At 43.9% G+C, this 23,380-nt stretch overlaps 1 protein-coding gene across 2 annotated transcripts in view; it reads left to right on the top strand.

Annotated features, from left to right (window-relative positions):
* Nucleotides 1–23,380, top strand: part of tspan15 (tetraspanin 15) — a 69,873-nt gene that overhangs the window by 4,809 nt on the left and 41,684 nt on the right. For both annotated transcript variants that reach the window (XM_079497112.1, XM_079497113.1), the window contains exons 2-4: nucleotides 3,614–3,799; nucleotides 7,695–7,769; nucleotides 11,863–11,958. In XM_079497112.1, coding sequence (XP_079353238.1) covers nucleotides 3,614–3,799; nucleotides 7,695–7,769; nucleotides 11,863–11,958 — 357 coding nt within the window. The remainder of the gene's footprint in view (nucleotides 1–3,613; nucleotides 3,800–7,694; nucleotides 7,770–11,862; nucleotides 11,959–23,380) is intronic.

Raw genomic sequence — 23,380 nt, 5'->3', positions numbered from 1 at the left:
TATATATTAAGCAAGAATTGATTAAATGAATTAATTACCAGCTGCATTGTTATTATCTGCTGGGGTCCGCTATAACTGCCTCTGTCAGTTTCGAAGCAGTAGTTTAGGTTGGAACCAAAATTCTCTAAGGCGGGAACTATTGTGTTCTGAGTCGTTCGTTTCCGCCCGGACATATTTGCGATGCGCACATACATAGAAATGTCTGCTGGTTTCATAGTATCGGAACAAGAAATACAAAGTTCACAACGAAGTTCCCAATTTCCTCTTGTACTGTATGCAGCCACTAAGTTCGCATGGCTTTGGAGTGAAACCCAGGCTTACAAAAGACACACACACACACACACACACACACACACACACACACACACACACACACAGAAACAGCGCATTGCGGTTTAGCCAATGAGAAAGCCAACTGGCCTATAGCACAGCGACATCGGCCAATGGGAGAGCCAACTGGACTACTAGACTAGCTTGGACATCGATGACAGACTCAGCTTGCTATTGCATAGCAGCTGGTAAAGACTCAGCTTCCTATTGCATAGCAGCTGGTAAAAAAGTATGTACTTATGAATTAAACCAGTGGTTCTGGGGGTCCTTGGAATGAAACGGGTTGAGAATCACTGCTAGAGCCGTTTTATTTTCTAATGGGGGTCCGTGGGCTAATTAGTGTCAATTTGGGGGTCCTTGACATGAAAAAGTTTGGGAACCACTGAATTAAACAATGTGTCACAATTGTCTCTTTGAGGTGAAGCAACCTAGTCCCTGTGTTGCATTCCTTTCTGGCCCAGTACTGTAGGACTACTAGATAGTTCAGAGCTACTTTTCAATGTCAGCCCTTCATGCCTACAGTATGTAATATCTACTCATTAACAGTACATCAACAGTGCTAAGTGGAGCCTTGAGTGAGCGTAGGGTCTTGTAATAACATAACCTTGGCCTAATCACCCGTACTTTCACTAAGAAGCATCTGCAGTCTGAAGAGAAAATGGACCCTAAAACAGAATTGTCTGTGTTATTCCGATTATCCCTGGTCTGATTATCTCTGGCATTCTAGTTAAGATTTGTCTACATGAACGAACGATCAACAATGGTACTTGTTATGATTGTAACTCACGACTGTTATTCTCTTGTAGAGACAGTAAAATTGTTAGTCTCTCTGTTTAAAAAGGAAAAGTAAATGGTTTGGAGTGCGCTCCTCTTGTTGAATGGAAGTGTCTTTGGGGTGGGCTGGCAGACAGCCAGTGGCTAGTAGCATAACAGAGAGCAAGCCAGGACATGTAAGGAAAGACACACCATGGTGGAATATAAACACAACTCCTAACTCAGTGTTCCTCTCTTCATTCCTTCCCTCCCTTCTTCATTGTTTTCTCCTTTCCTTCCTTCCTCATTTCCTTACTTCTGGCCCGCCTGATCTCTGTAGTAATGTGATCCATCAAGATCTATCTGTAATCATTTTCTGAATCCATTCTGATTGATTACAATTGGACACACCTTTTGCCACTACTAGATTTTGTCATGTCATGTGAGGGCACAAATGCCCCCCCCCATAGGCTACATGCACCTAATTCCATTAAAATAGCAATAATATATATCGTTGTCTTACAAGTGCTTATACATGTCTTATAATCTAACAAACACGATTACAATGCTATTATATAATAATAAAAAGCGTATTATAAAATAATAGTATAAGCACTTATAAGTGCCTTATTAACTGTTTATTAATGCTTATTACCAGCACTTTATTATACATTGTTTCCTCCAGTAGGGTTTACTGTACAGTACCTGTAACTAACTGTGATTGTGGTTGCTTTGAACTGATTTGTTAGACCTACTGAAGACTATTTTGAAGGGTTGGATTCAAAGTATTGAGATCTAGAAGAGCGATATCTCAGATATTCGACATGAGATCGAGGTTTTGGTAAAAGTACTAGTGGTACCCAAGATCATAAAAGTGTATCGCAGTTCTTGTGATAAGGCGATAAAACATACATGTCACTGACCTATCCACTATCCGGCTCATTACACGGTGGTAGCTTTCATTTTTCATGTGGAGAACCAGAAACCCTGGCTGTGACCGTTTGAAATGGAAAAGCACCAGTCCTATAGTCATTAAAGGAAGATTATTGAGTGTGAAATGAGTAAATGTTTATGTGCGTGCGCTTTTGAGTTGTAATGTCAGACTTCAGGACGTTGTGCGTGCGTGCGTGCGTGCGTGCGTGCGTGCGTGCGTGTGCGGGCGTGCCATACTGTAGCCTAGCAGCATGCTTTCACTGTACATCACCATGCAAGCTGCCGCTGCATTTATTATCAGCTGGCTAGCATCAGAGCAACGCTGTTTTCATGATAGTCGATAACAGTGGTCATGCTGTGACCGTTACTGCAGGTCACAGTACGGTCAAAGACAGAATTTAAAGTAAATATGTCCTGCTTTCGTAGGATTTTATTGGTACAGTGTGGTGTGGAAGATAGAATATATGTACAGGTATATGTATATTTATGTCATATGCGTTTTGTTTGAAGGATTTGAAAAATTGCTGTAGTTAAACTCTGAAAATCCAAATTATTTCTGGCAGATTGAACTAAAAGTCACTCACTCACTCACTCACTCACCCACCCATGTTTTCTTGTCCAGGCTAACAGATTATGGCTGCTTGATGTTTATCTATCTGTAAACGATCCAATTGTCTTTTAATGTCTGCACCATCAAAGCGAACGATCCCTTGTATTTTCTTGTAATATATCTTTCTGATTTAGTCATTAAATCCCAAAGGACCCACAATGGGACAGCGTCTACCCAATTCTCAGAAATGAATCAGGCAATGGATATTATTCTTCTTGGTTCATGCAGCTGCCATAATGACATTTATCATAGAACAAAATCTCTCAAATATCCACCTCCAATTACGTGAATAATTAGATTAACAATGGACTCACAGAGATAAATATAAAACCGAGACGGACTCACAAACAGACAAAAAGGTGGACTTGCATACTTTATATAAATCAGTCGATACGTTTGAGAGCCAAAATGGCCAAAATGTCAGGTTTGCACACAACATATTTTTCATAATCTATTGGGCAGATTGCAAAATTAACCCTATGATCTTTATAATATACTAATAATCGTTGATTTCCAGTTGTCACATCTTTCTGAATATTCCAGTTTTCCACTTCATATAGAGATTTGTTCTAGAGGTGCTCCGATTGATCGGCCACCGATTGGTGATCGGCCGATGTTCACTCCAAATGACTCGATCGATGATCGGCAATTTACCCGATCTGGAGAAACCGATCTTTTATACCATGAAAGTGGTAGAAAGGTCAATCAGAGATATAGTATAATATTGTTTTGCATCTTTCTGAGAGGCCTAAACAATTCTCCCTTCCTCCCCCCACAAGTTTTGACATGAGTTTTGACATAATCATTTTGGAAATATTCAAATGTTCCCCTTACGCACAAGATCGGTATCGACCGATCGTAGGAAGAACAGCCGGTGATCGGGATCGGTCCCAAAAAACATGATCGGAGCACCTCTAATTCGTTCATATATCTGAGTGCATTTTAACCATTTTTTTTAACCAGCATCTTAAAATGTTCACATTGCAGCTGATCGGTGGCTTCATCCTGGCTATAGGGATCTATGCTGAGGTGGAGAGGCAACGCTACAAGACGTTACAGGGAGTGTTTCTGGCCCCGGCTATCATCTTGATCGCGCTGGGAATCGTCATGTTCATCGTGTCCTTCATAGGAGTTCTGGCTGCACTCAGGGATAATCTTACTCTATTGAAAGTGGTGAGTTTCTCCTCTGTTTTGGTTATTTTCTATCCCACAATATCTCGCTGAATTCCAAGCCATTCAAATCTTTCTAATGTTTCACCAATCATACTAAAAATGCACAAAATCTCTGTCTGTCCGTGTGTGTCTGTATAGTTCACATATCTCGATAATCGTCCGACTGATCGCTTTAAATACAAAATGTCTCTAGCTCATAACACGGCAAGTCAAGTGGTTAATACCGGTATTAAAAAAGATCATGCCAAAAAAGGACATTGCTGACATCGGTAACACAACAGTTCAACACAAAAAGGCCTTCTGAAATAAGAATGTTTTCAGGCCTTTATAAGATTCCAGGGTTGCTGATTTGTGGACACGTTTATGAACACTTTTGGCAGAGGCATGGGTAGGAGACCATAAAGATCTAGACATAGGTAGGAGCAGAAAGATCGCACAGCATATAAACTTCAAAATCGGAGGAGTTGCTCATGAGGTCAGAGTGAGCAACCTCACGGACTCCATATTAGGACATCATCGTTATCCCAAAACTCCGTAATGGGCAGTGATCGACTTAGAGCTCCACGTATGGAACCCACTGACTCGTTTGAGTCTAACGTCGTCATGCTGACAGTTATGTTGCGGGAGCGACACAGTATAATGAAGCGGAGTTGCATACCTGGACAACTTGGGAGCAGCGAGTGTGAAGCGGTTCAGAGACAGGCATTCTTTAAGAGCTTGTAGGAAAACGTCTCGTTAGACTTTTTTCGTTACAGATCAGTTGATGAGTGCGATGCACTGGACAGTTGATCTGAGAGGAGCAGCACTATGCTGCGGGAGGTTTTCAGGCTGCAGTGACACTGGGGCACGAGGTGTACTCGTTTGGAGGTTATAGTGAAGCTCCAACGATTCACATCAATGTGTATGTCTTCAACACGGTGTCTCTGAGATGGAGGACGTTGCCCCCTGCAGTGGCAACTAGAAGAGGACAACCTCCCCATGACGTTCCTTGCATGCGCCGGTACCTCAGTGCTGTTCTGGTAGAACACGGCGTCTACATCTGGGGGGGATTGGATATGAACAATGAGATTTGCAACAACGTGCTTTATGCATTTGATGTGGACACTCGCACATGGTTCAAGCCGAGGATTTCTGGGACCGTTCCAGAGGGGAGGTACGGCCACTCGGCCTGTGTCTTGGGGCAGGTCATGTTTATCCTTGGAGGATACACACCATATCTGACTAATGGCTTATACAAGTTGGACAACGCCACAATGGTCTGGTCTTCAATTAACACCAGAGACACTGCACCACCTGCTTCAGCACATCACTCTGCCACCATTATCGGGACACACATGTTTGTATTTGGGGGCCAAGGGGACAAGGACGATGAGTACAACTACAACATCAGGGTGTTCGACACAGAGACCAACCACTGGCTAAACACAGCGTCTACGCGTCCTCTTCCAGATGGACATAATGGTCATTCAGCCTTTACCTACAATGGAGAGATGTACATACTCGGTGGCTGGAACCATCGTCTGAGGCAGCACGTCAATGATCTGTGGAAATTCAGTTCAGAGACTTTCTCCTGGAAGGAGGTTAAGCCCAAGGGGAATGGCCCGTTAACGATGACCGATGGCTGCTGTTGCATTGTGGAGGATCGTATTATCTTCTTCGGAGGATACAGTGATGGCCTGTTTATCTTAGACTTGAGTCCTAGTCTGAAGACCTTATGCAAGCTAGCAGTTCAGTACGATCTTGAACAGTATGAACTCCCACATGACATCAGGTGGGAACTGGCAGCTATTAAAGAATAAATATAGCCTGACAGCGCGTCTTGGGTTTGAGTCCTGCGTGTTACTCCCAATCTCTCTCTCCATTTCCTGTCAGCCTACTGTCCTATCTATAATAATAAAGGCATAAAATCCCCAAATGTTTTAAAAATCACACCTGTGTGAAGTGAGGGGCGCTCTTATCATCATACATCATCTCATTCTGGCCAATCACAATTTGTGTCCTCACTTTTCTGCCCTCATTTTTATCTTCAATATGTACTTTGCTCAACCAAACAAATCATCGCTATGGGGTGATCAGCCAATCACAAGCCAATGTTTGTGTTTACACAAACCCAGAAAGCTGGGAATAGGAGGGGCCCTAAAAAAACACACCTGTATGAAGTGAGGGGCGCTCTTGTCATACATCATCACACATCATCTCATTCTGGCCAATCGCAATTTACGTCTTCACTTGTCCGTCTTCACTTTTCTGTCCTCACTTTTTATCTTCAATATGTACTTTGCTCAGCCAATCAAATCGCTATGGAGTGATCAGCCAATTAAATCATCGCTATGATCCACACAAAAACACAACGCACATTATTAAAAAAGAGATATGATCTCCATATATGGTGGGGTTCCCAAAACAAATCTTAAACAAGAAGTGAATTATGGACAAAGTTAGAAATGGCCACCTAAACTGGCGATTTGCTCAAAAAGCCTATAGAATCTCACAGAAGCATACAATTTTGGCACATGGGTTGCCCTAATTAATACATCCTAGAAGGGGTGCCCAAAGGAATCTGAAACAGGAAGTGAGTTATGGTGGATTTATCATTTATGGATGTTAACCCCCTTATGGCTATTGACGTAATTAATCAATAAATCCCTTATGGCCACTGACGTTATTGACGTAATCGTTTAATTCCCTGTAATCGGGAGCTTAATGTAACAAAATGTAGCAACTTTTAGCTTGTTTGGCTAACGGCCGATGTAATATACCTAAAACCGGCCGAAATCCGCATGTGCACGGTCGATCACGCACGTGCGTGGTCTTTATGTGCATCGCTGCGTAAAATGCGATATTTGGGGCTTGATTAGAGCTTAATTTGACTTAGTTATAAAAAATACGATGATAGCTTAGCTTAGCATCCCGGAGATCTGACTGCTGCACAGTCCAAAGCTACTACCGGATGTTATGGTTCGTTAAACCGGAAGTGCTTTCGCCAGATTCGCTCTATTTGGTCAAAATCGGCGACGTTACCGCCACCATCAGGACTGGGTATAATAGGATTGCCGTGTTAAAATGAGATATAGTGTGTATGTCATGGATTTTTCTATTGGCATTAAAATGACGAATTAAACATATGAATAGTGCAGGCAGAAGGCACAATCCACTGTTAATTAGGCTGGCCATAAGCCATTTAAGAAACAAATTGAGCCCCCATGCCCCTCGCATAAATGCGGGCAAAATTCGTAAGAGCCCCAAATCCAATACAGGCATATAAAAAAAACATGATTTATTCACTCAATGATACTAGAAACTAGTATATGCCACTTGAATGAACTGAATTATAACAATCAGTTGTGAATTGGTTGAGTATGGCGCAAGTTAAATTACAACCTATTTCTAGGATGCGCGGAGGACTTTGTTGTAGCTGTCCTAATAGTGTTCTATACTTGTGAGGACCTCTACTTGGACACACGGTGAGTGGCGTGTCGAAAATGGAATCTCTGCAAGCTGACAACGCACTGTGGACGTGACACTTGTAGATATCATATCGTTCAACAAAATATAAATGAGGCTTATTAAGTTTGCAAATAACGGCCCCGGTGTTAATTTGGACGAGGCGTTTATTACGCAAAATGGAGTCAGACCCCTGGCGTTTATTAGGTAGTGGGCGGATATTTGAGGCAGGGCTACTATTTGGAAAAATACGGTATACTGTATTTTAAATGTTTGCCAATACAGAATATTATACATACAATACAGTACATGCGTTCTATTTCTGTCTTTTCTTTTTAAAGACATTTTGGAGACGGTACATGATACCAGAATATGATTGGTTCAGTCTGCTGCATTCTATGATTCTATTAAACCCTTTTCTGATTTGTTTCCTCAATGGTCCCTACTGTAGTTCATGTTCACACTGACCGTGTGTCTGATTCTGGAGCTGCTGGGAGGAGTCCTTGCATTGGTGTTCCGCAACCAGGTAGGCTTTCATTCAACTGTTCTTCCATCCAACTATAGACTGGTTTACAGAGATTGACTTCATGATGTGTGGGATTCATTACAACAAGCTTTTGTTTCTGTCTTTGTGGAATTGAAAGCAATACCATGTCAAAAGTTAACGAAGAGCTTCAGAATATATTTACATATTGTGTGCGACGCTCTGGTCCGTTGCATCATTAATTGAGTAACCAATCTACGCTATTGGCACCAAGATCTGTAACCATGACGACAGATCCCATAGGCATAGGCCAAAAACTGCCTAACATTTAAAACATTTTTTACATTTTGGGAAAAAGAAAAACGTGCCTTGTCATTTTGTGCATATGCCCGTGTGCAAGTTGAGATAAATTGGTCAACCCGCTGAGGAGAAGCATGTGGACAGAGATTTCCTTAAAGACACATCCAAAAAATTACTACATTTGATATGTCAGTTGTGATAAGTTGTGCTTTATAGGAATCTCTGAAGGTGGTATTCCAAAGCTAGGGCCTCCCCATCTTGTTATTGCCATTATTATTTCTGAATAATATCATGTTGATGTCATCATTACTAATGGATGTACCATGGGTAATCATAATTTTTTTTCCACATGAGTTGCGACAGTAAGGAGTCATTTGAGTAATTTGGCGACACAATCGCACATGAATAGTTATGACAATTTAACAGGATAAAAGCCCATTGAGGCAGTAACATGATGCATAATACATATGCATTTTCATACATGAATTCAGTTTCTTATCAAATGGTTTCTATCAACTGATTTTCCATTTAGGCAAAGCACAGGGGACAGTATAATGTATTCAGAGTTAATGTATTCAAAGAGCAGGGTTGATTTACATTTGTATGATATATCTACCGATGGAGCTATCTACTTCCCTTTGTTCATCTGTTTCTCTCTCTCCTCCTTTCTGTTTCTGTCTCTCTCTCACCATGGTAAATGGTGCATTTATATAGTAATTTGTCTTTATACATTTCATTCTTTTGTTTGTCTACAGTCTATCTACCTGTGTGGCCATGTCTTTGTCTCACCCTGTCCTGTTCGCAGTAGTGGAAAAAGTACTAAAATGTTTTATTTAACCCATTTAGGCCTGACGTCGAAATAAAAAACAAGTCTTCTGAAATAATGTATATTTAAAGATTTGTGCCGCATTTTCACGATTTTTCAAAAATAGCAGATCTACAAGCTCATAGCGCACCACCGAGTGGCGCGCTACGAGCTTGTAGATCTGCTATTTTTCAATAGCTAAAGCATAACATAATGCTTAGTTCAAACACCAAAAGGGGTTCCCGCCCAGAATGGATTAAGTAAAGGTAGCAATACTGCAATGTAGAACTACTCTGTTACAATTTACAATACAATTTACAAGTAAAAGTACAGCATTCTAAATGTACTTGAGTGAAACAGCAAAAGTATTGTCATAAAAAATGTACTTAAAGTACCAAAAGTAGAAAGTACTCACTATGCAGAATGTCCCGTTTCAAGTTTTCAAATGTATAAAAAACCTTTTGAAAGTAGCAGATCTACAAGCTCACAATGCGTCGCAACGCGACACATTCGGCTATTTTCAAATGACCAAAAGGCATATAGTGAAGTGGTTAATGTATATTTTGTAATAATAGAAATCTACAAAGTAACTAGTAACTAAAGTTGTCAAATAATTGTAGTGGAGTAAAAGTACAATATTTGCCTCTGAAATGTAGTGGAGGTTCATGTTTTAGATTGTTATTAGAGAAATACAGATTTATTTTATTTTCATTTGATGCTTTCTTTCATTTTATTTCTTTGCAAAATTTGATAGTGATTTTTTTATTTATTTATTATTTACTAGTCCTACTAGACCCCAGGAAATTACATTTGGCCACAAGATCACAGGATCTACTGAAAGTGAAGGGGGAGGTGACAAACTGACATATTGAGCCTACAGCGCAGTATGGCAGCCCCCTAGTACCCCCCTTCACATTCAGTAGATCCTGTGATCTTTTGTGGCCAGATGTAATTTCCTGGGGTCTAGTAGACTATAGTAAATAATAAAATAAAATAAATCGCTATAACATTTTGTAATACTAAAACTTAAAATACATATTTGGCCCATACAGTATGTCAAAAATAGCTAAAATCGTTCAAACAAAATAAAGCGGCAAATAAACAAAATATAACATTCATCTTTTACTTTCTCTAATAACAACCTTTATGAGGAAGGAGGAGAGACCCGCACACCGCCACTTACTGGTTCAAGAACTGGTTCTGGTTCTTCCTCATAACGTTTGCTGTACTGCCAGGACCTATACGCACCTGCTATGAAATTGAACCGGGTGTGCGGAAGTCATCCCTCTAATAACAACCTAAAACATGAACCTTGGTTGAAAAAAACTAAAGTTGTCCTTTTAAGTAAATGTACTTAGTTACTTTACACCACTGCCTGCTCGCCATTTGTCTTTCTTCTTTGTTTTGCTATGTCTTTTAACCCATTTTGAGCGGGAACCCCTTTTGGTGGTTACATACATTATGTTATCATTTAGCTATTGAAAAATAGCAGATCTACAAGCTCATAGCGCGCCACCGAGTGGCGCGCTATGAACTTGTAGGTCTGCTATTTTTGAAAAATCGTTAAAATGTGCCTCAAATCTTTCAGAAAATTGTCATGATTTAGAAAACCTTTTTTTTTATTTCGACGTCAGGCCTGAATGGGTTAACTTGCGTACTGTATGTCTCTGTCCCTCTTGTCTTTCTTCTTTGTTTTGCTATGTCTTTTAACTTGCGTACTGTATGTCTCTGTCCCTCAGAATGGGTTAACTTGCGTACTGTATGTCTCTGTCCCTCTTGTCTTTCTTCTTTGTTTTGCTATGTCTTTTAACTGCGTACTGTATGTCTCTGTCCCTCTCCCTGTTTCTCACTCCAATAACAGCCAATCATCCTGCTAACATGGTTAGCAGAGAGGTTTGCAGTGTATTGTGTTTATACAAACACATGCCTCATCACACCAAGGTCTATTTAGAATCCAGAATAAGTTAACAGGTTTGTTCTCATTCAGATCATGAATAACCTAAGAACAAACAACTTAAAAAGGTGAGAAATCATATGTTCGTTGGAAAGCAGTAAAGATAGTCAGAAAGGCGACTTAGTGCCACTTTAGTGGCAACAACAAAGTGATGTGGTCACAACCTGTTGGCAATAAATTATATTTGTGGACCCCTAATTGTCCTACGCCATTTTAGGCCTGCCCTTATTTCTCTTTCCTTCTGGGGTCCAGTGTAATGCGACTCTTGGGATTGCGTTGATTACCTGACACATTGACAGATAAGTGAAGCTGAAAGTAATAATGTTAATTGCGGGTGTGTTTTATTTAGGTGTTTATGTTTATGTTCCCTGATTTAATGATTGGCAGTATTGCCGCATATGAGAGCACAATGTATCAGAAAATACCTTTGTTTACATTTTAGCCTAATTTGAGTATACCCTCTCTCATAATTGAAACAAACAAAAGTAGTGTGTGATATGAAATGTGAGCTGTAATCATATTCCATCATATTCACATGCTTTTGGAGAGAAATGAGACAGACTCCATGCAGTCACTTTCAGTAGTAGAGGCCTGCAGAGGGGAGCTGTATGTGTCTGTGACTGTGCCCAGGTGATGGTCGTTATTGATGCTCATTAATATATCAAGGAAGGCAATTATGTTTGCAATGTAGTTAAATAAAAATTGTGAAAAAAGCTTGGGGGGTGGGGGGAGGAGATAAATCATAAAAAAAACCAGATGTGAGTTTTTTTATATTCTGGCTCAGTGGTCACCTTGAATGATGAGGCAAGGGAGTTGACAAATATTTGCTGACAAATGGCAGCAGTATGCTATTTCATCACTCCTATGCTGTGAGCCTTGATTGCAAGATGGACGTGTTGTGGAAACTATATCAAAATTGTAAACGCACGAATGAATTTATTTAACCACTGCTATGTCGTCTTATCTGTCTGTGTCATCTTCAAGTCTGTCTGAGATGATGGAACTGTTTAATAAGATATATTAAATGATTAACGTTTTGTCCTTATCTAACAAAAATGTCTATCTGTCTTTCACAGACAGTGGACTTATTGAATAAGCAAATCCGTAAAGGCATGGTGAACTACTACGATGATTTGGACTTCAAAAACATCATGGACTTTGTGCAGAAAAAGGTAGAGCGAAACGCTTCCCATTCATCCCGTTTTTTGTCCATTTATGAGATTATTATTATTTTTTTTTTATTGTTGGGGCAAACAAAAATAGGAATTGCTAAATCCTAAGTGTTATCCATTTGTATCTCTTGAGATTGTACAAATGTAACTAAACAGACCTTTACATTTCTTTTGTATTGACCAGAAAACATTATGTTGCACACAGTAGTCAAAATGATAACACAAAAAAAGCGCAAGAGCAAATTTCACTGTGGTCCTATTGATGTAAACGTGTGCCCTGGAGGGGGATAGCAGAAGGGATATAAACAATTGAAGCAATTAAAGAACACATTCGTATAAACAAAATACTATTAAAATCACGACCAGCTGGTATTGAGCATCCTCTTTAAAGCCATTCATAATGTTAATTGGTTTGATACTTGCTGGCAGACCATACCAAAAGACTGCTGCTGTGCATAGATGTGTCCTTTCCCGCATGGTGTGAAGCAGTGTTGTTTTTGGCAGCAGATTTAGATTTTAGTTTTAGTCATAGTCTCTTGAATAGTTTACATTTAGTTTTAGTCACATTTTAGTCACCTGGAATGTTTTAGTGTTTTAGTCTAGTTTTAGTCGACTAAATATCATAAGATTTTAGTCGACTAAATCTACAGTTGATTTAGTCGACTAAAATGTATTTGTATTTTGATGCGTCGTAATGATTGATTTTACTCTAGCTGAAAATAGTCGATCTACACGCTCACAACGCGTCGCAGCGCGACACGTGAGCTTGTATATCTGCTATTTTCAGCATGCAACCAAGTGTAAAATGACTTATACTGGATCTCTTGTCCACTAGTCCCTTCCTAACATTTTAGTCTAGTTTTTATTTGTTGACGAAATTGTCAGTATATTTAGTCTTAGTTTTAGTCATCATAGCTTAGTTTTCATTTAGTTTCCATTTAGTTTTCGTCAGTGGAAAAAGGTAGTCGACGAACATTTTTTTGTCATAGTTTTAGTCGACGAAAACAACACTGGTTTGAAGTCTGTGGAAGTATCTCTTGGGGAGTGGTTATCCATCACTAACCCTGAAAAAGTCATTGCATAAATATTTGGGATTCACATCGTTTACAATCCTGTGAACCATACACATTTTGATAAGTGAAAGTCTTTGCTTCATCTTTGAGCCACCAAGTCTAATACAATGAACAGGAAGGAGATGAGTTCTGGGACGTTTTGGTAATCAACCTTCAATTTATTTTGTAGTACCTTAGGGATGCTGTTGAACCGGTATGTGAACGTGTGTAATCAAAGCATGACTGTGAGTGTGGATACTCTGGTTAGACATTTTAGAAACCTTTTATCTAACTTTGTGAGACAAACGTATTTATTACGGAGAGAAAGTATATGGACAAAAAGTGACAATGGAAGAAAATCAAACGGACAAAGTAAACAACGTATAGATGGAACATAAAATCAATCAATTAAGACCAGGAGGCACGACTACATCAAGACTTCAAGAGTGTGCTGTGAAGCCAGAGGTTTCCCCTCTGGTTCAATTTCTTGAGGCTATATCATCAAACTTTATTACAGCCGAAGCCAATAATAAACATACAAAACAATTAAAAGATACAAAAGTTCATGAGAATCTGAGCCTTGTAAAATGTTGAATCCGTAAGAGGGTGTCATCATTGCCGCATTGCGGCTGTGACATTGACTGAAGTGCCTGGTTATGGGACAGTTCTGCCTACATAAAAAACATTAGGGCTTTATAATCAAGGGTTTTAGTCTGAAAGACATTGAAGCAATGTGGACAGTGCCTGCATTTTTAAGTAGTTCAGCTCACTCAACAGTCAACACTTCTTTTCTATTCTACACTTCTACACTTCTTTACGGACTATTTAACTTTGGCAACTTTGGTGTGTAACCAGTGGTGTAATGGTGATTTTTGAGTGTCCCTGGGTCTGTCCCGGTGTCCCTGTGGCCCTGTGTCCGAGCACGGAAATAGCGTTATAGTGTTTGTTCACCAAGTGTCACAGCCTAATCTTCGGTACCATGGCATGTACACGTGCCTACATGTGCGCTTACACACAGAACAGCTGATAGCCTAAGCCTATATTATTTATAGTGTAGGAGAGTTATAGACACACAAACACAAAAGTAGACTAAAGTAGAGTAAACTTCTTTACTGCGCTGCAGTAACCAAACCGTTTGGATGAATCTCTGGATGAATGATGGATGAATCTCTTCTTTGATGGAGGAGGAGGCATTCTTGTTGCGTGCAGAACAACACATACTCCTGTGCTGTGGTGCTTACCGTGTATGAGACTGTGCGTTAATGTAAACAGTTAATCTAGGGGAACGTGTTCTAGCGTGCATGCGCGTGCATCTGACCTCTTCTTCAAATCCTGTACACTCAAGACATGCTCCTTACATGGCCAGTACAGAATTCATTCCATGTTGGTCTGACCCCCCCATGCCAAAGCGCCATCGCTTGCCCAGCAGTCTACCGTCAACGAGGCGGATGCGTGCACGCTTCTCGTCCTCAGGCTGTCTGTGTGCGTGTGCGCGTGTGCGCACACATCGTGGTTGACCTTTTCCATTCACCGCCCCTCTCTCGCAGTGTTGCAATGGAGAGGTGACATTTATTTCCCAGGTCTGTGTCCAACGGTGGCTCCCTTTGTCTTTAGGAATTGGAATAGAATGTCTGTAATGTGGCCTTTATTGCTCACACAGGGAAATTGCACAATTAATCAAAAAAGCGTAATCCAATATTGATAGTAGCATTTCCAAAATTAGTATTACAAGTGAGCTGCAATTGTAGTATAGTAACACCGGCAGATATAATAGATGTGACTTTGACCATGTGTGACCTTCCATTTCCCAAGCCAGCCGCTCTACCTCTAGAGCTATCGCCGCCCAGGAGCTATATGAACTCAAATCAAAGCATGCTTGTTTTATTTACAGATGATTACAGCTCCCGCCGTGTTGAGGGCTCCGACAGCCTGCTGAGAGAGAAAATAGCTGTTCCTTTAAAGCCTTTGAGCCCCAGGCTGTGCTACACCTCAAGTGCGAGCCTGTCTGCATCGTCGTCATCCACAGTCCGTTGATGTTTGTTTGTTTGTCGTTCCTTTAATTCAGTTCTATCAGTCACCCTGCAGTCAGTATTGCGGTTGTTCTCTCAGTCAGTCAGCAGGCAATTTATTTTGAGACATTGAGTTACCGCAGCCATCTGTGTGCGCTACTGGCTACTGTTGCGTTAATTGACCTCTGAAGAGTTTGGATGAATGAGTTTCTTTCCACCCACAGCTGAGAAGAATGGGAATGAACAGTATTATTTGGGGAAGACGGCATGTGTTCTACTATGGGATGTGACAGATACAATATTTGGTGGTGGGAGGAAAGGGAGTGAACACAATGAAACATTTACAGCAGTTATCCTTAACAGGCATCTTCACAACAACCATAACAAATGAACAAAACAGAATGTTGGGGCTTAGTTGTGGAGCTTGATGGCTACTGGCACAAAGGAGGGGGGTGAACCTCCTACTCTGCAGTGTACCTGCTGACCATTAGCAGCAACACGACACATATCTGCTGTTTAGACATCCTGCCTGGATATTTCCAGGTATAGTAGGTGTAATACCTAGGTTTCTAATAACAATAATCATGACTACCACCCATAGAGTACTGTATATGAAAGGATAGAGACTGATCTGGCGCGAAGCTCCGCCCCCCCCCCCCCCCGCTATTCATGTCAGTGGAAGTTGCTCAGTGGCGTTTTGAAGCACCCGGAAGGACCGTCTACTGCCCAAAATGCGGAAGTGCAAACGCGCTCAACGTTAAAGCCCAGCTGCACGGGGTTTCCTCGTCATACTTCCACGGGTCCGCCTGCAGCCCCTCCTCTTACCCAGTGCTCCTCTTACCCAGTGCCTCCTCCTCTTACCCAGGGCCCAGTGCTTCAACGTTGGAAAGCCTCACTGGCCCCTTGCTACCACCACACAATAAACCAGGGCCCAGGAATCCACCACTTACAGCACAGATAAAGATAAACACCACAGATAAATTGGTGTGCAATGGAAGAAATTCCAGGTGGGGTGCCCAAAAGGTAAATCTACCAGTAGATCACAAAGGCTGTGCAGGTAGATTGCATGACATGCCCCTAAAGAATATTTAATTTAAAACACATTTTGTGCCCAAGACGTCCACAGACGTCTTATGAATTACCGCATGTAGTGCCCAGGATGTCTGTGGACGTCTTGGTAAAAAAAAAAGTCAAAAAGTGGGTCTAAAAAGTGGGCACCCTGGGTCGCCATTTTGAAAGATTAAAAGGGCACATAAAAAAAATAATATATATATATATATATTTGCATCTGCCACTTGAATTCAAATTACTTGATTGATTGACATAAAAAGGGCTTTTCAGCTCAAACCCACAATGCAATCTTATAGTTTCAAGAGTGTTGCTGTGCACAAACATCTGTAGCATTACAAATGAACCCATTGACGCCTGGTGCAACCTATACGTTGTTCTACCTTTGATGCCGGCGCGCTCTCTGTGTCTCATCAGCTATTGCTATACATGTAGCAACATAACTATTTAAAAAAAGAATGAATCAGAATTTGAAGGTTTTCAGAAACCTTAGGTCAGGCCCTAGAAGGCGTTCCCAGATTCAGCCTCAGGCATCAATGGGATTAAATACAAAAAACACTACCTATTCCATGACATATTTAGACTATTTTCAGCAATCGTACTCAGTGGGTAGATCTTGTTAAGCTGGTCATTTTTAAAGTAGCTCAAGTCAAAAAAGCGTGGGCACCCCTGTGATAGGTGAACATTTCAGCTGATAAAGTAAGCAAGCAAGCAAGCACCACATTAAGATAGCATAAGGGCACCCAGTCAAGGCCACCCTCAAACTAAAATGTTATTTTCATTATCTCCTACGGCTACGAGTGTAGAATGTTTTATTAAACATTATTTCGTTTTTGGAAACACAGCCAATCGCTTTGGACACTACTTTATAATTGCTATGCTTTCCTGTGACCCTCCTTTGGGTTCAAAACCAGCACTTGGAAATCCTGCCCAGTGAAACCTTGCCAATGAGAAGGAGAGTTATGCAAGCATACTGATCACACTGCTTGTCAAAGAGAGCAGCCGCATATTTATTAATTTATTCATTGTTTCTCTCTATGTACTCTAGTGCACGTTCAGGAGAACAGTCAGGAGAAAATATTAATGTATTCATATTTATATTTGGTGTAGACTAGAGGGAAATGGTGGACTATCCTCGGAGACCTTGTTCAACTATAAGTATGAATTGTGAAGGGTTGTGAGCTTATAGATCAGCAGTTTTTGGTGCGCGAGAGCATCGTACGATAAGAGTATAAATGAAGTATCTGGCTCTCCCTCTGTCTTTCTCATGTACTTTCTCCATCACTTTCTCTGCCTCCCATGGATACATGGATCCCATGGACAGCTCTAGAATTGCACTTTATGTAGTCATAGCACTTTATAGTACACATGTATAATATATTATATAGTATAGTATGTATAGTTTACATAGATACACTGTTACGTTCTTAGTTTACGCATTATTCATGATAACTACTTTTTATATATGTGATGTATGCCATGCTTTTGTTATTGCTTAATGTAAGTCGCTCTGGATTAAGAGCGTCTGCTAAATGCCTAAATTGTAAATTGTAAATACTGGTGTCTTAGTGAATGACCACAAATCACGGCAAATATTTTGGCTGTTAGTTTCTTATGCATACCATTGTTGTTTATTGTGTTGGCTTGGCTGCACACCAAGATATCTGGGAGTTAGGCATTCAGTCAGGACAAATGGAAATCAGGGCAAAGCCGGATTTCTTAAATTGTGGATTAGCACTCTAAATAGATTATAAATCTGCTTTGTGTCGATCGGGTGGTGCAGTGCGGTGTTTCCCCTATATGTATTATTGTGTGGCGGGCCAAATAAAAACACGTTCCCTCTATCTGTGAGTCACAGATAGAGGGAACGTGTTTTTATTTGGAACGTGTGACTGTGACTATGTGAGCAACTCCTCACACAAATAAACAACCCCTCTCTCGTGCACACCTTCTCAATCTCAGCAACTGTTTGGGTAAATGTATTTTCTTTTCGATCTCAATGGAAATATTGCTGGTTTAGCGAGACTAAAAGTTAAAATTGTGGGGTGGTGCGGGACAAAATGGGACTTAAATTTTTGTTGCGGGCAGGAGTTGCGGAAACGCGCAGTCACTGTGGGCAGTCAAAATGAAATGATTGCAGGAGCGGACGGGAGTGGTCAGAGAAATCCAGCGGGAGTGGGTGGGAGTAGGATTAATAAAACACTCCTGCGTAGCACTCTAGCAGGCATTGCGTTAGTATTACCATGTTTTCACATATCCAAAGTGCAGTGAAGTATAGTGGACATTTTGATATCCATCTACTGTACTGTAGATGTACTGGTGGAATTACATTTTCCCTGTTGTGAAAATGATAGAAATCAAAGTACTAGGATATCACAATGATGTTGACAAAGTAAAAAAGAGAGCATAGAGTGAGAGAGCGCTCTAACAGTGATTGTGGTCGAGTGAGCATTGGTTTAAACAAAGAGTGACTTTGAGTCACTTTGGACATAAACTACAGCCAGCCAGCATGCTTTAAAGGAGCATTCAGTGATTTGGGTAATTTGGAAAAAACCCCGGTCCACCCCGGTAACAAGATGTGCTCTCTACAGTGGGGGAAGTACAACAGACCAACAGCATGTGCACCAAGGCCCGCCCCACTCAATCATGATTGGAGGAAGGCCCCTCTCATCCTGATTGGATGAAGGCTTTGCCACCCAAAGCCCAAACTGAAACTAGGGTTCTAATAATCAGCTTAACAAGGCTGCTCACTATGGGAGTTTGCGCCTCCTGGCGTGAACACAGAAGCATTTATTTATAAGCTCACAGACAATATATGGGCTGGGACTTTAAGACGCAAAAGGACGTTGACCCCGCCCGCCGGTGCGCTGGTATAACAGTCAGTCAACGCCCTGCGGCCTCATTCGTTTTGTTCTTCTCATGTGTAACACACAACGCAGCGAAGTCTCCCGATTGGTATCTGATCTTTTCCATAAGGACGAGAAGGTTTCTCGGTACCGCGGAAACTACCTTTCCCCGAGGCTTCAAGTCGAAGAAAGACGGTAAGTCCGCTTTCTTTTACCGGGTTAATACTAACTTGGTGGGTAATTTAGCTTTGCATAGTGGCCCGGCGTGGCCCTAGCTAGCGTTGTAGTTAGTTCTACTATAAATTACCTGTGTGACGGTCTGTAGCGCGGCTAGAAACAGCCAGTTTTTGCTTCCACACGAACCTTCGTTGGCCTCAGGGTCTCGAACGTGTGACGGACTTGAACGGTGTTACAACCCGTTTAGCTTCCACACGTGTGGCGGCGTTTAGCGGTGGCTAGTAATAGCCCGCTCTAGCCAACACACACACGTCCTGTGGTTTAGCCCTCGACGGAGTGGTGACCTGAGCAGTAATTAGTAATAATACTGTTTAGCTTCCACGTTTGTGACGGTCTTTAATAGCGGCTAGCGATAGCCCTATTTTAGCTTCCACACGCACGTGACGTCTTTTACAGTGACTAGTGATAGCCCTGTTTTAGTTTCCACATAAAGTGACGGTCTTTTACAGCAGCTAGCGATAGCTCTGTTTTAGCTTCCACACGCACGTGGCGTCTTTTACAGTGACTAGTAATAGCCCTGTTTTAGTTTCCACATAAAGTGAAGGTCTTTCACAGCAGCTAGCAATAGCTCTGTTTTAGCTTCCACTTTGAACGTGACTGCCTACTAACTCGGCCCCATTTGCCTTGTTTGTAGCTTCCACGTGCATCTTAGCATTGTAAGATGTCTGAGTCCCCGACCAAGGCTCGTCGTCGACGCCGTCGCGCCCTAGTGGACGCTGATAGCCAGTGCATGCAGAGGGCCTGCAAGTCATGCAGGGGCCTGCTCTCCCATGACGACATGCACGACGAATGTCTTCACTGTCTGGGCTATGGCCATGCTGTGAAGGCGGTGGAGAACCCAGAGCGATGCCCACATTGCTCTGCCTTCTCCGACATCCTTAAGCGTAGCAGACGGAAGCGCTCCCACAGGGCGTATCGGACACAGCGGGTCGCCCACGCACGGGGGAGAGAGGACGAAGCCCAGCGTCAGGAAGCCTCCAGGGAGGCAGCTGACCCTAACCGCTACTCTCCAAGCCTCTTCATCGGAGCCCCGACCCCCGGAGAGGCAGCCCGGTCCCTCACGTCTGCTGCAGCACAGGACGCCTACGATGCAGCGAGGAAGCAGGGAGCCACTCCTGAGGAGGCAGCACACGCCGTCGCAGCGACTGTGGCAAAGAGGGCCTACGCCGCCGCTGTGAAGCGGGGAGTAAAGCAGTGGTCCGCTGACATGGACGCTCCACTCCCCGACGCTCCTGACGTTGTCGTTCTTGCGGACGACGACGCAAGCGTGGAGCAGGCTCCTGGAAGGGACAACGCTGAGATGAGCTCCGGGGAGTCCTCATCTCAGGAGTCGGCATCCTCCTACACCTCTGACGAGGAGGATGATGGAGAGAGCCGCGGCAGCAGCGAGAGCGACGCTGAGGAGGCAGCCCTGCCTCCAGTCGTCGAGACCGCTCAGGCGGCCGACGTCGCCGCTCCAGCACCACCAGCTACTGCAGAAGTTGCACCGGCTACTGCTGCTGCAGCCCCAGCCGGCCCCACTGCAGCTCCGACGGATCCAGCAACGGCGGCCCCAGCTGAACCACAGCTCCACTATGACAACACTGACATCGTCGAGTTGTTCAAGAAGGCTACAGCTCGCTGTGATCTGGTCTGGCCGGCCAGTCTTGAGCCTCCAGTGGCTAAATACACCCAGTGTGAACAGTTTCGCAGGAGGATTCAGGGCGACCTAGCGAAGCCCCAGACCAAGGCTGAGATCCCCCTCGATGGCGGGTTCCTGAACTCCCTCATGGTGTCTTGGGCTCAGCCCTACGCAGCCTCCACCTCCCTGAGCGGAGGCTTTAAACTGCTTGATTGCGCAGGACAACGGGAGGCGGGCCTCGAGGCCATGCCTCCGATGGACAGGTCCTTCGCCGGCTGGCTCATGGGTATTAGCCCCAATGTCTTCAATAAGGACCCGGACTTCTCCTTGCCTACGGACAAGGACGACTCCAAAGTCAACAAGGCTGCCTACAAGTGCGCCTCGACCGCGGCCAGAGCATTGAACGCCACGACCCTTCTGCAAGGGTCAGTGTCTCACGTCCTGCTGGAGGTGGGTGACAAGCCTACCCCCGAACGCATGGCTGAGTTGAGGCGCCTGCACCTTGAGCTCCTCCGTCTCACTCAGGCCCAGACGGAGATGGTGGGCAGAACCATGGCGAAACTACTGGTCCTTGAGAGGGCCAGGTGGTTGGAGTTGTCCCCTAAGGTGGGACGCACTCCACTGGAACAGAAGGTCTCCACTTCGACACTCTTCGCGTCCATGCTGGAGGAGATGCGCTCCCGCGACGGACAGACGAAGACTGACACGGAGGTCATCGGCGCTTGTCTCCCGGTGACGGGAGCACGGCCCAAACAGGCTCAACCCTACAGGCCGACCTACGAGCGCACCAAGGACAGGGTCGATCGTTCCAGGTCCAGGAGGAGCACCTTCAAAGTCCCCGACGCCCAGAGGGCTCCGTCGGCGTCTGCCTCATCTTCCCGCCCACCTCGCAACCGCAAGAAGGTCGATAGGAGGCGCCCCTCTGCCTCTCCGGCCGGCGGCCCCCGCAATGGGGCTAAGAAAGGAGGGCCACCCGGCGGGAAGGCGAAATAACCAGACCCGCCCCACGGGGAGACGTCGGACACAGTCTCCCCCACCCTTCCCCGAGTTTCTTTGAAGCGCGGCATAGTGGCCACAGGCCTCATGCCGGACGCTCTCAGTGTGGACAGAAAGAGGACTTGTTTTTCGAAAATAAATGTTTCTCCAGTATTTTCTGTGCCACCACGATTTCCAATAAAGCAGTGTTCTCTACTGAAAACCGGTCTCATGGATCGTCATTTGAAACTGAGGGGGATGGGCCCACAGCCCGGACCTTCAAGGAGGCCCGTGGCAGTCGGCCGAGTTGCAAGCGTAGCTGCCGTGGACACAGCGCCAGGGCCCCAGGTCCATATTGCAGGACAGAGGCCCCAGGCCCAGGTTCTGACCGTAAGGGGCACCGCTCTGCCACAAAAGGGTTCAGAGCTGGCTTCAACTCCTCTGGCGCTGTGTCTACAGGAATGGAATCGGTGTGGTGTTCATCCTTGGGTGTTGAACACCATCTCGAAGGGGTACAAACTACAGTTTGCCAGAAGACCTCCTGCTTGTGGGAACGTTCTGTTCTCGCAAGCGAGTGGTCAGGCAGCCGAGGTTCTCCAGGACGAGATAACATCTCTGTTGGAGAAGAAGGCTATACGTGTGGTGTCCATGGAGCAGAGCAACACAGGGTTTTACTCCCGCTACTTTCTCCTGAAAAAGAAAGGGGGGGGCATGCGGCCCATTCTAGACCTACGTGCTCTGAACGGCTATTTGAAAGTGTTTCACTTCAAAATGCTCACGAGCAAGGCTCTGCTGCGCATGATGCGCCGAGGGGACTGGTATACAACTCTCGATCTGAGAGACGCGTATTTCCACATTCCCATCTACCCACCACACAGGAAATTCCTGCGGTTCGGCTTCAAGGGACAGATATACGAATATCTGGTCCTTCCGTTCGGGCTGTCACTAAGTCCAAGGACTTTCGTGAAATGTACACAGGCAGCCGTCGCCCCGCTGCGCCAGCGGGGCGTTCGGGTAGCAATGTATGTAGACGACTGGATAATTTATGCGGACACAGCGTCAACACTGCGACTACACACAGGCTGGGTGGTAGATCACTTGACGTCTCTGGGTTTCAGCATAAATTACGCCAAGAGCGTGTTGGTGCCGACACAATCGATAGATTACATAGGCATGACGTTGAACGCTGTGTCTTTCACGGCGCGTCTCTCCGACGAGAGGATCCGCTCGTTTCAGTCATGTCTGGCGTTGTTTCAGACGGGCAACAGGGTCCCGTTCCGGACCTGTCGGAGGTTGGCGGGTCTCATGGCCTCTGCAATATCCGTTATTCGGCTAGGCAGATTGTACATGAGACCATTTCAGAGGTGGATGCAGTCACTGGGTGTAGGACAACACCGTTGTCATCATCCTGTGACCGTATCGGTGGGATGCTTCGAGGCATTACGTCAGTGGAGAGGCGTTCAATTCCTCTCAGAAGGCGTTGCAGCATTTCGAACCGTTCATCAGCGGTTGCCATGTCCTGGTCAGGACGGACAACACGACGACAATGTGCTATGTCAACAAACAGGGGGGCCTACGGTCCACCAAACTGCATGCGCTAGCACACAGACTGAC

Source organism: Electrona antarctica (genome assembly GCF_951216825.1).
Source record: "Electrona antarctica genome assembly, chromosome: 3".
NCBI lineage: Eukaryota > Metazoa > Chordata > Actinopteri > Myctophiformes > Myctophidae > Electrona > Electrona antarctica.
Note: the sequence above shows the minus strand (reverse complement) of the source record. Positions and strands in the feature narration are given on the sequence as shown.